This window comes from Meleagris gallopavo, chromosome 7, assembly GCF_905368555.1.
Source record: "Meleagris gallopavo chromosome 7, MGAL_WU_HG_1.1, whole genome shotgun sequence".
Classification (NCBI taxonomy): Eukaryota; Metazoa; Chordata; class Aves; order Galliformes; family Phasianidae; genus Meleagris; species Meleagris gallopavo.
In genome coordinates this window covers 29,468,113-29,481,582 of record NC_139410.1, presented here as the reverse complement: position 1 = coordinate 29,481,582, position 13,470 = coordinate 29,468,113, and the positions used below count along the sequence as shown (strand labels likewise).

The 13,470-nt window shown below is 38.4% G+C and overlaps 1 protein-coding gene across 8 annotated transcripts in view; it reads left to right on the top strand.

Moving 5' to 3' along the window:
* NCKAP5 (NCK associated protein 5) overlaps positions 1-13,470 on the top strand; it is a 338,518-nt gene that overhangs the window by 268,673 nt on the left and 56,375 nt on the right. For all 8 annotated transcript variants that reach the window (XM_085228902.1, XM_085228905.1, XM_085228903.1 and 5 more), the window contains 2 exons: positions 9,779-9,883; positions 12,996-13,187. In XM_085228902.1, the coding sequence (XP_085085028.1) occupies positions 9,779-9,883; positions 12,996-13,187 (297 nt within the window). The remainder of the gene's footprint in view (positions 1-9,778; positions 9,884-12,995; positions 13,188-13,470) is intronic.

Sequence of the window (13,470 nt, the reverse complement as noted above, 5' to 3'; positions counted from 1 at the left end):
TTTGAGCCCATCCAGCTGCCAAAAGGGTATGCAGCTGCTGGCTAGCAGTGCTAGAGGTGAGCCCCAGGGCAGGCTCCCTCTGAGCAGTACTACTTGTGGGGTGGGAAATGGGACCCTAATGACAATGTGTGCCATGTCTGGCCCAGGTTTGGCACAACACTCAGAGAGCACTTGGAAGAGCACAGTTTGGCCCAGGAGCAACGACTGATGGTTTTCATTTTCAGTACCTTGTATCTGGGCATTCAAGAAAAACATTGTAAAAAGGCTCTTCTTGTTTAGAGTGATTCTGTCTGAGCCAAAACCGATATGTTAGTGTTGGAGAGAAAATATATATGCAAAAGCCTTAAACTAACAATTTCTTATTGTTATATTGTTGAAATCTTCCTCCTACTTTTTTCTGCCCATCTGACATCTCAATGATTTCACCAGAAAGAAAAGAAAAAAAAAAAGTGGAGGAATGGAGAAACTTTTCAAATGCACAGTGCTGTGGCAAGGAAAATGTGACTCATTCAACATTAACCTTGACAAATTCATGGTCCTGTCATTTAAATGAATGAATCTTTCCAGTGTCTAGCTTGCTGGACCTTGAGAAACAGCAATGAGGAAGGACTGTAAAAATGATGCTCGTCTCTCTTAAATTATTTTTCTGAGTAAATGAATGATTTCTATGAAAACCAAATAAGGATGAATCTGCTTGCTCAAATCACCTGTTCACAGCCGATGAACTTCCATGTGAAACAGTGCTTACCCTTCTCTGTTCCCAGGTATCGATCTAAAATATCTTCCCCGACTCTTCTCTCTCTTTTTCCTCCTACAGGCGAAAGGTTAGAGTTAGATAATAGTATTAATTTTCCAGACATCTGCACATGTTCTAATAGCCTTTAGAAGGTTTGAAATGGTTTCTGTTTGACCACCGCAGGGCTAAGAATGCCATTAAGACTTAGATTGTAGTAATACATAACAATCATAGCCCTGTAGTTCAACCTGGCAATAAAAAAGCTAATTTATTTTATCGTAGATTTAAATTAATGTGATGAACTCCTCTCTCAAGAGGAACCATAACACTGCTCTTAAAAAAATACCATGTCCCCATTTTCAAAACCAGATAAAATTCTGCCACAAACCCAGTGTCTGTATTTGTTTTGTGTGCTCTTCACTGTTTGTACATTTGTGTGTTCAAATAATGGAACCATGTCATTTTTTTCTACCACTTCTTCATTCTTACACTCATTTTTGTCTCTCTCTTCATTCTTAGAGTCAACAGCAGAAAGGGAATTAATAGATGCAGGGCAGTTTCCAATGCTGGCATTTTATATATATATATATATTTACCATTCTGAGAACTGGGTGTGTTGGGTTTTTTTTTTTTTTTTCCAGAAAATAATTATTACTAGTTAAGTATATTGAATTCCAAATAGCTTTTAAAAATAGTTGTATGCAGTTAATAAGAATAATTTTGGAAATCTGTGAAAACAATTTTTAGAGCTCAGACAGTTTTCATTTCCAACTATATGCTAGAGGAAAGCTTCAGCGTATCCCATTATGAAGTGATAAAACAGCATTTGATAGCAGCAGCTTTTGTGATAAAATGACCATGGCAGCACTGAGAACGAATCTAATAAGGGAATTGATCTGTAGATTCCAATTCTGTAAGAGCCAGCATCGATCAACATAAATGTCAATAACAAGATCTTATTGAAGTCTGCCTAATTCCTTTAGATGATTTTGGGGTATAGTCAGAAAGGGAATGTGAAAATGAATTTTGAACTGTAGGAATCACAAATCCAGGGACTGAAATTATGTTGCGCTATGAGGAATGGCACTGGCTGTCAGTATCGGCAATTTAGAAGTATGTTGAAATGAGTGAGTAGCATTTAGTCAGATAATGATCGATAATGCGATCACAGTTGGCTCAATGTCACCAAAGCATCAACACCTTTCATCTGTATTTTCACATGAAAGCATTTGTTAAATACAGTGAAATAAGACAACATGTGGCATATTTACTGTTAAAGCATAGATACCATGTGAAAGGCCCGCCATAAAAGATTAATGGCATGGCTCTTCCTTGTCACAGAAGTTCAGTATAAAGCTGTTTTTGGACTGATTTTGACAACGCTGAAATGTTAAGGAAAACTGGATGTGTTTGTGAGCAGTGCAGCAAGAGAAGGTGTCAGCACATCTGGGTTCTGCCTCTTGTGCTTTCGTGTTCCCGTAATTCATAAAACCTGCACAAGATGGCATCCACTTAGCAAAGTGGAATTAACATATTGATTACTATTAGCTCGGTAGAAAGCTATTTACAAAAAACGTTGCATTCACTGCTCTGTACCAAATTAATGAGAAAAAAAATACAAATATAAATGGAAAAAGAGGCCTGACTTTTCTACACTAGGTGCCAGACCTCTGCTTTGCCGTACTCTGAGGGGTCTTCCTTGAGAGAGCTCATTGAAAACATTTCATTAATTGTTTACATTCTACCTGGCTGATTACCAGGTCATTGATGTAAACTGTTGACTTTACAGTAATTACAAACCACAGGGAACTTTACACAGACATTTTCATAAGAAATTAAATTAGCTCTATTTATTATTACTGCTATATTTACAAGCTTCTACCGTTGTGCTACTAAATAGAAAACGCTTCAGAGTCTCAGAGCTTGAAAACACTGATAGAATTATAAAATGAAAGCTAGGATCAGAAAGGATTACTTTGTGTCTTTCAATGCAACTTTTACTTAAAAGTTTATAAAAATTAATAAAACTAAGGGATTTGGAAGGGGAGTAATTTTAGGCTTACAGCAATGTTGTCAAATCTCTGAAGAATTCAGAGAGATTATGTTATTTATGTTTATGCATCAAATATCTGTTTAATACCTCCCAATTTATACCCTAGGATATAAGTTTTCAAATCTCTGAGTTTCTTACTTTGGAATCTAATTCTCTGTTTCTTGCCTGTCTCTGAATGGCTTGGTAAAAACTGAGAGCAGCGAGCCTGGAAAATCTGAAGCAGATGCAAGTGAAACCTTTGTTTTCTTTTTTGTGTTGGATTTGCCTTGTTAACAGGATTTTCTGATGTAGTTTTAACACCCTAATCTTCTATACAAATGTTTGTAAAATCATCCCCTTGTACTTTTGTCTTGGATGTTGTCAGTTGTCTGAGCAAACTCGCCTGGAGGATTTGCCAGTAAAACTGACAAACCTCTGCTAATTCTGCACTTGAATGTAAAGTCTAGCATCTGCTGCATCACCAGATTTCAAGTTCTTTTAGCATCTTCAGTCTAGTGGTGGGAGACACAACCAAAACAAATGGGGGAAAAAAAAGTCAAAGTAGAACTTGTATAGAAATACTTTTATTAGATTAATAGGAAATTCAGATCCGCTTGACTTGAAATTTCTGGAATAGCTGGAGGCTAGCTTTTTTGTGTTAAGAAATGCTTTAGCTTACCAAGATGTGTATTTTATAGATAATCCTTTAATATTCATGTTTTGTATAACACTTCCCTCTTAACACTGAGCAGTACTGCAGGTCTGTGATTGTCTGCTGTGTTATTGGTAAGACCGATAAATGATGCTCTCTGGCTGCAAGCTCCTGCTGCTCTAAAAGCTGTCCTGAGGCTCACTCCCTGTGGATTCACCCTCTGCTCCCACCAAAAATCAATCCAAGCAGCTGGAGTGGCATGTCTCCCATGATATAGCTATTAAGAGCCCTAGCAGCAACATGTGGGTCAAAGAATTTCAGTTAACCCATCAGACAAACCTTAAGACATAACAGGATATTTAATGTGAAAGACAACATATGTGTGCTGGTGCTGGTTACTGGCTAAGAATCCTGGTTTGCATTCTCTGTTCCAGGCTGAACTGGATAATTTTCTGTGTTGTGTACTTCTGCCAGATATCAAATACCTTCGCTAGCTGCTTGATCTATTAGGAATGGTGCCTTGAAACAACAGGGAAAGAGAAAAAATAGTTCAGTGTAAGGCATTGGCTTTACAGTCTGATGTTGCACGTGCTTGCTTCTACAGACTTCTATATTAGCAGCTTCTGGACATCTAAGTGATGAGCCTATTATTTGGGGAAGGGAGGACTATTTTGAAAAGAAAAAGGCTGCTACTTTCCCTCTCCATGCATGATTTGCCATGGCCCAACAGCAAGGCTTGCTGATGAATTGCTGCTCAGTGCGTGTGCTGCAGCTATCTCCTGTGACTGACTCCTGTTACCCGTGCTGCAGAGCTTTGTTCACTTTCTCTAGGCGATGCTCTGCAATCCTCTAATTGCTCTTGTGCTTCACTAATACCCTGTCATTTCCTTTTTCCTGGCTGCTTGTTGATGTACAGTTTAGGTCCTTAAGGAAATGCAAGGTACAAGTTGATCGGTTGCTTTTGCTATATGTACAAGTGAAAATACAAATCTAAGTATGTCTCACATAGTCCTCTAAAACTTCGGCTCTTTGTAGCGCGTTTGTTAAAGATACAGAAGAACAAACACCAATATGGTTATTTCAGTGCAGCTTATGGGATAGCTATGTTGTGTTTTCAGAACAATTGCAAAAAATCGTTTTACTAACTGCCTTTTTCTGGGCAGAAATACAAGGGACCTTATTTGACGTGAAGGCACTCCTGAAAAGTGCTACTGAGGACAGGAATGCTTCTTGAAGACATGTTGAATTCTTCAGCTGAAGCACCATAATTCTGGAATTTGTGTTAGTCTAAAATTTAAGAGAGAGAAGTCAAAGGTAACTTCACACTGTTAGGATGAATGATGATAGTAAAGTGTATTATTAGAGAATTAGGAGGAAAAAAACATGGATATTTCCACAATGAGGTGTCTTGAAATTACCCTGAAGTATATAGGCATAAAAGGGAGTATGAGCTGGCATGTACAGAGCACAAGAACTCTGCTAGGAAGCCACCTGTCCACACAGGCAACAAAAGCAGGAAAGATGAGGGCGAGTTCTTAACCAAGCTGATTTACTAGCAAAAAGAACTCAGTATGACAATTGCTATTGTCATTATAAACTTTGAAAAGCTCTGTTTATAGAAAGTGAATAATAGGAAAGAGAAGCATAATGCTGAATTTTTTATTAAATATGTAACTTTCAAGAGCTATGATAATTATTTTATTTTCATTGCATCAGTTACAAACAATAAGACAGAAGGCACTACTGTGCGTGCACAGTACATGATTTCAAGTACATTTCCAAAGTTAGTGATTGTTAGAATTGTATCCAACAGAAGCATCTTAATGCAGTTTTCATTTGTGCTTCACATTTGGCTATTATGTTGTTGACAACCATTTGTTCTACTCAGTTTAGAAAGCAGATTTACCACATGCCAAAAGTGTATGTCATACAGATTCTGATTTTTTTAAACGTAAAGCCTATTTCTAGTTTCAGAGACTGAACTTCATTGTATTATTTACCTAATTCTCCTTTATTTCAGAGTAGTTAGGATATGAGAAGTTCACATTCATATTCTTAATCTAGCTAACATCTGATAAAAGAGGTAAAAGATGTCATCTCACCTTCATCTGAACATCCCCTCTGGAAGGCATCTAAGGCCTGAAAAATATTTAAGGACTTCCAGAACATGATATTTCTGCATAAGCGAGTATTAAGTAAATTGCATTCCTATTCACTCATTTTTCTCTTTTGTTTTGATCTTGCTGTTTCCCTTGGTGCGAATCCCTGGGAGTGATTAATTCATAGCTGCACTCTGCTTTGGATGGGTTTAGCAGTTAAAGTGGAACAAAGGAGCAGGAAGAGTGTAACAAGTCAGGCAGTGAAAAAGTCACCTAGCAAGAGTTCTTGTGCCTCTGTCACACCTATAAAGAGATCACTGTATCAGTACTATTTGTGTTGCACACTTTTTGCGTGTTTTTGATAGAGTTACTAAGCCTTTCTTGTTTAGTACAAGAAGCGGGGCTAGGATTGGAGCTGTTGTGTTGCTGCCTGCGGGTTCTTTGTGTAGAGAATTATTACAAATGAGGGCTGCAGAAAAGGTATTCTCTGCCAATCCGATTGCAATAGTTGGGCTACATGGGAGAAAAGCCCAGAGCATCATTTGTCAAGTTGGTGCTGCCCCAGTGAACAGCAGAGATGGAGGAGGCGATGTGCACCCACCAAACATTTACAGGCTGTTCCACCAGGATAAAAATGTCTCTCTGAGAGCCTCAAGAGTTTCTTCTGAATGATGGACTTTGGCTCACATGAGAAAAGCAAAGCCAATTGATTTAATAGCGATTAACTCATCCAATATTGGAGAGTCATATACAGTTTGGCGTAATTCGTTGGAAATTGTTCTGGCGGTACTTGCAGGCCATTAGAGATTTCAAGGAGAAGATGGAAACAGATAGACGCGCTGCACAGACACAGTCAGGATGCACTGTGGAGTCTGTCAGTAATGCTGCCGCGTGCCAGGAAGCAGCAGTCCGCTTCTATCTTCCTCGAGAGCCTTAATAAGGACGTTGCTGGGGGGGCACTTCAGTTCTCCGTCTGCTGATCAGTTATCTGCCTACCAGATAATTGTATTTCCTATTGCACTTGGTGTAATGGGTTTCTGCCTAAATTTGTTCGTTTTGTTTTCTTTTGATGTGGGTTACAGGAGTTAATCTCAACTTTGAGCCGTATCACTCCGTCCGTTTTAGTGTGGCTAAAAACACAAGCAAGCCAGAAGGAAGCCTGTGGCAATACAGCCTGGGAAATGCCACAAGCTTATGGCCCCAGGAGGCCCCACTGCTCCCCTGGCCTTCCCTAGAGACGTGGGTCCTGCCTAGCCACCTCCTGTCAGCTTTTAGTCAGTGCCTGCCCCAGCACCACTCCATGCAGGGCAATTATTTCCAAGCAAGCTGGTCCAGCCCATGCCACACTCACTTCCATGTTGGTGTCTGCTCTCAGAGCAGCTGTGATGGTTTCCCCTTGTTGTTACACAGGCTGCTGGCTACTTCAGTGCCCACAGATGGGGTGGATGGCTTGGATTTTATAGTTACAGTGCTTTGTTTTGAATTTAAGTATTTATTTAAGCTGACGTCGTCTTTTCTGTGAAAGTCAGCCTGGCCGGTGTTTTGTTGAACTGCATCTTGATAGCATCAGCATAGACTTTAATATTGCACCATTGTCAAGGCAGCAGAACTCCTTGGTGTGGTTGTGCGGCCATCATCTGAAATAGCCAGAAACCAATACATGTTGCTTATCTGAGAAAGAATCAGAATCAAGATATGTACTTAGCATAGTCTGTTACTTTCTTTAAAGTGGATCATTAATGAGATTCTTTTAGCAGTTTTCACCATTTCTGAATTAGAAAATGGAGAAGGAAGAAGAAAAAAAAAGTGAAAGAAAAACAATTTTCTTATCATTTTCTTTTGTAATTGGATGACTTGCTTCAGTGCTGTGTGACTTTATTTAATTAATGATTTCCAACTTTGCTGTGCTGTTTGCTAATGATAGTCCTCATGCTGGCCTTGTGTCTGTTGGTGTCTTTGCATAAGTGTGGGGGAATATTTCCAGTACAATGATCTTTCATTGGTGCAGAAATATAATCACATTACACATCTTTAGAGCAGTAGCTCCAGGCTGTTTGCAACGTGCTCTGCTGAGCTGTGTCTCCTTACCAGCTCTCTGGTCGAAATTGTTTGGATTTTTTACCTGCTCAAAGGTGTTATGTCCAGATGGGCTGGCCTCTGCTCTTTGGGCTGATATGGACAATAACAGCAGCACACCAAGGCCCTTTGGATGACATTACAAGTTGTATTTTGTTTCCTTTACTCTTAAATGTTCCCATTTAAGAAATGAAGTATTTAAATTGCTTTGCTAGAAAAAATGAGAACATAATTTTACAGCTTTAAAACTCCTATAGCACTATTTCTAAAATATTTCTTGAAAAATAAATGTTCCAGTATAATTGTTCATCCATCTCAGATGCTCCCTATCATCAGCTCTACGAGATCCAGCTATAGTAACTCACACTGAAAATCTCTGGAAGCCAAAATCTTGTAACTAGTTACATTGGAGAAAGTAATTCCGCTGCTAAGAGCAAGTACAACATTTGTTCCTAACAGCAGTTTCTCCTGTTGCTGAAAACAGTGGAATTTTCTGGTGATTCAATTGGAATTATTGCCAAGCACATGTACTAAGTCAGTAAATCTGTGTGCTTGGAAAAGCATTTTACCTGGAGCTTAAATCGTGAGCAAACAGCTGACAATAACTCTAGTAATAACATTTTAAAGGGTATGCACTGAAAAACTAGGGGATGTGCACCACTGGTGTTAAAAAACACATAACCTGGATGTAGTTTGTATTTATAATAAAATGTATATTGGATACTGAGTGCTTGTAGCATTTTAATCTACTCAACACGTTGGACAAAATACGATTCTACAGAGCATTGATCATTGAAACTATTTGCCATAATCTTTCTGCAGCTCATAGTATATCCCTAAAAGTCACTGCATAGAAACTGGATGAATGCGTAGCTCTTGAGAAATGACTTCCAGATTACTAATTAGTGAGTTCTGTAGATTAGAGGTGTATCTGGGTATGAGATATATTGCATGACTGCGAAGAACTGCCTCAGCACTACTACTACTGCACAGTCTTCAATGATTACAGATTCTTTTTCCCTCTTTTACCAAGTTTTTGGGGTAGGCAGGATGATGCCATGCATTCAGTCTCAACAAGCCTCCTCCGGAGTCTACATCCTTTGCCAAGGCTCCCATCACAGTGCCACAGTGGTCGCTGTGCTGTTTGCTCCTCCACGTGGAGCCCTCAGGTACACAGGAGATGGTAGATGTGGTCTCCAAGATTGCAGATTTGAGGAATTATTGGGAAAATTCCAAGAACCGGATCCAAATTCTTTGTTTAAGAGTCTTGTTTTTTTCTCTTAAAGTACTTTTTCACTGTTTTCAGTGGACTGTGAATAAGATTTATACTGCCTGTTATGTTAGATGATATGTTGGTCCAATGACTGACAAGACTGCAGATATTTCTTTTCTTTTTTTAAGCCATTGGCTGAGGCATTCACATAAATCATGGATTCTATTGAAACTGCAATTAAAACAAATCAGGCTTAATGCATACTGAAAGCCTTAGTAATTACAATACAGGTGAATGTGGAGGAAGTGGCACCAGCTTAGTCATCCTTCCAAGCAAAACTGAAGGAAAGAACTGTGTGTATAATCAAACAGCATCTGAATATTAATGCACAAAATCCTCTGAGTCCCTCATTCCCTGATGCAATTATTTTCTATTCACATTAATTGTTCCTAACAGATGACATTAATGACTTTGAGTTAAAATGTGTGCAAGGGAGGCCTTCAGCAGATCAATGCTGTTTAAAAATAGGGTCACTTTTGCAATCATTCACTCACGGTGTAGCAGCTTGTAAATAAAACAACATTAACATGTTGATTGATTTATAAATGTTAATTTCGTAGTTCATTTTTATGCTTTTTCCCTGAAACTTGTCAAACTCTATGGATAGTGGTAGGACTCCTGTTCATTTGTCGTCGTTGCATATTAAGTAGTAGTAAATTACAAAGCAGAGATTAGGAGAAAAAGTACAGTTTGTTTTAGATGAAGAACGACCTGTTCTTCACACAGGAAGTCCTGGACAAAACAAGCATGAACAGCAGCATTTTGAATTAGAACAAATCTTCTTTTACCTCAGGGTCTTTATTTCCCTTGAAATTTAACCACCGACTTTGGAATTTTAAAAATGCTGATCTGCTGCATACTTGTATGCTTACGCTTTGCTTACTCCCTTCTACCCCCTCCCCCCCTGCAGAAACTCCATTCGCGCATCTTAGACCTCTCATCTGGAGATTTGCTGTCAGAAGTAGAACGGAACAGAAGCTCGGTGCAGTTGCGACCTGCTGATGCTCAGATTCACGTGAGTTTCTGTGCTGTCCTTGTATCCCACGTTTGGACCCCTCCTTTTCTCCTTAGAGGTCTGATGTCAGGGATGAAGCATAAAGCTGATCTCTGAATTGAAACACTGTTGAGGCAGATAACAATACTTCTTCTTCCTTCTGTTCTCAGAAATTCAATATTGTATCCTCAATTGATACAGTAAGCAGATAGTGTCACTCTGTGCAAAAAAGCATAAATCTTAGTAATGTCCCCAAGATACCTTTCTGGGTATTGATTACATCTCAGAATCTGTGAGAAATGGTCAAGGAGCTTTTTATTAAAGCCCATACACCATATTATTCATCCACTTTTATGATATATTATGTATGAACTTTTAAAAATTCATGGGCTCTGCATTTTTTTTTTCTGATGGGTTTAGCTTTGTGCTTATTTGGCAAAATGTTAGCCAGTGTGGCTTTCATGTTTCATTGTCAAAGAGAAAAGTAGCTTAGAAAACAAAAGCACATAAAGATAGAGAGGAATAAAGAGAACAAGAACAGAACGTTGAACCTGTGCGTGCCTTTGATCTTGAAGTACAGTAATGTCAACAAAAATGTGATCTCCTTTGTAGTGCTTATTGTAATGAAAAGGCATTGTTTCAAAGGTTCACAAAAATGCTAACAACCCTTTGCATAACATGTAATTAAGCCTTCAGGTTAGGATTTTCTAAATAAGTAGTTTTGTCTCTTTTGTAGTCTGATTCTTTCAGTTCTCTGTGATGCCTGGCAAAAAAATTATGTATTTAAATTGTAATATTACATTCAGGACTTTGTACTCTAATTTTGTTAATGGTAATGATTTTAAAGTCACAATTTAAAAAATTAAAATTTCACCATGTCATTTAACAAGCCCGTGTTCAAGTTAAATGTAGTTAATTAATGCATCATAAACATACAATTTAAAGTACTTTCTGAGAGAGTTTAGAGAATACAGGCAAATTGCCACAGAAAATTTCAGTCCTTTTATGGTATTGTCAAAGTTATCCAGAAATGAGCTGGATATCCTACTTCAAAATCTCTAACGCTGTGATGTTTTTGCACATTTGCCTCATCTCTCCAACAATAAAGATGATTTCAGTGATAAACTCTTCTCTTGCTTTGCTTAGATATCTGTTTTTCACGCTGTTAAAACTACAGGAGCAGATACTTTTCTCACCTTTTGGGTCAGGGGAAACAAAGTAAAGGGATGGCCAGGCCTGCAGACTAGCTGAAAGTAATAGGAAGGGAAGGCAAACTCTTCAGTATGCTGAGGTCTCCGCCTTTCTCTTACAGAGTGTTCTTATAGGGAAGGATTTTACAGACATCCTTCTCTTCAGTAGACTGGGATGTGGCATAGTATAAAGGGCAGTATTTGACGTGGTGGGTTTTTCCATTGCCATGTCTGAAACAGCTAGGACAAGCATGTGTTGCCATTGCCCTCTATACAGTCAGCCCTACTGGGCATGACACCATCATAGGTGTGATAGATGTGACAGCTGATGAGGGGTTTCCCATGGGAATCACAATGGCAGAAATAATTTGTCTCCACAAAGCAAGAATATCTGTTTCAAAGCTAAAAACAAAGGCATCATCCTGCCTCTGATGCTGAAGCATGTGCTCCTCCCAGAGCCAACAGATTTAAAGGCTGTTCCTCCAGCATCCATTTGACTTCCTAGGAGGACATGTACCAATAACTCCCAGAGGTGAAATGTGCTCTTGCTACCTCTAAATGATTTTCCCATTCATAGGTTTTGCCTGTGACAGAGAGTAATGACTTGCCCTGTAGTTATGTTTGTCAAAACCAGAACATTATTATGTCAGCTGAGCAATGAATAGCTGTACTGATGAACTCCTTAGCAGTAAAAATTCTGCTCTCACCCATTTAACTCCAAAAAGGTTCAACCCTAGTAATAATAAATGGAAGTTGTGGAGGAATAAATGGAAGAAATTAGGAAAAGTACAACAAAAATGTTAGTGCATGAGAAGTGCCTACAAACTATACATTTTTCCAGATATCTGCATGAAGCAGCTGTGTATTGCACATGCAGTTTTAGTAAATTTTTTGTGGACTTCGCATTTTCTAAATATGATGGTAAATTTTTAATCTCAGCAAAATGGATTGGGTCTATGTCCTGATGCAAAAATCAGTAAATATTCTTTGAGGCTGGACAATCAAGTTCTGTCTTAATGAAATTCAAAGCAAAGTTTTATAAAAAGTAGAGTTGTGCCATTCTGTTTTTTGCCACTGGTAATTAAAAAGGTGTCTGATTTGTAAGGAAACTGGAGAATTGCCTAACAGAATGGTGCAGGCACTTAACATTAAAGAAGATCTAACATTGTTAGGCACAAGAGTATTAGTTTGAAAACAAATTAAAGGCATCCTAGATACTCCTACAGAGGTTTAATATTTTACCTAAAGTGCTATCTGCTCTTCATTACTCTCTTCCTCAAAGCTGGCACTTAGTCACAGTCAGCTGAAATTGCATTTGGAGCGGGGCGATAACTACACAAGTACTAAAGGCAGCCATAAAGTGTCAATAAATTGCATAAGCAAGAGGCTTCAGCTGTCTGCAAGTGTCACAAAGATGGATTGTCCTACGTCAGAGAGTTTCTTAGACAAAGCTTTGAACTAGATAGGAAACCAAAATTAGACTGTAATGGAGAGATTCCATTCTCAGTGGGCATTCTGGTTGGGATACTAAATTAATTTACCTTGTCCAGGGTATACAGCCTCATCTGTTACATTCTAGGGCTATAATGCAGTTGTCAAGATGTACTTGTATTCTTATAACTTTGTTTTCTGTATCTAACTGGAGCATGCTGCTTATATACAAAACATAATTCAAGCAGACTCAATAGTCTTTAGCAAAGGAAGAGCAGAATACTGGCTCAAGAATAAAAAAGAAAACATGGAGGATCATGGCTTTTCCCCCTGACAAATGAAAATACTGGCAATTTTTAATTTAGTTCTCTGCATTAAATTCACCAGACACTAATGGCATAATAGGAATGTGTAAGTAGCTTACTTGGCTTGTCTTTGTCCTTCTTAATCAGGCAGAAGTTAAATGATCTTTTTCCAGCCATAAGATATTTCTGTTTCTTCTCATGTTTTAGGAATGCCAACAGAATGTGAAATCCACTATACCTGTCTTGAAATGCCACAGTCAATTAAATGTGACAGGTCCTAGCCGCCTATATCCCCGGAGCAGCTGCAGTAGCAGTGAACTCTCCCTTTCAAGTGCTTGCAGTGAATATTCCAGTGGTTCCTCCTACACTTGGAATGATGGGAAGACATGCAGCAAAAGAGTAAATCAAATTAACTTGCTTCATTTATTAGCTTACGATAGCTTTCAGAAATATTTTTTTCTTTTTTCTTTCACATTTAAAACACTTGTCAAAAAACTCAGTAGGAGTTCTCTCCCTTCTATCTCCCTTTCTCTCTCTCTCTTCCCTTTTAACTCTTTTTAACAATTCCCTTATCACTCCAATTCGCTCACAGTCTCATCATTTATTCTGACATTTATTCTGTTTTTCACAATCCAAATTGTTCTTCTCCTTCTTTATCTTAATCCTTCCATTCACATTTTTC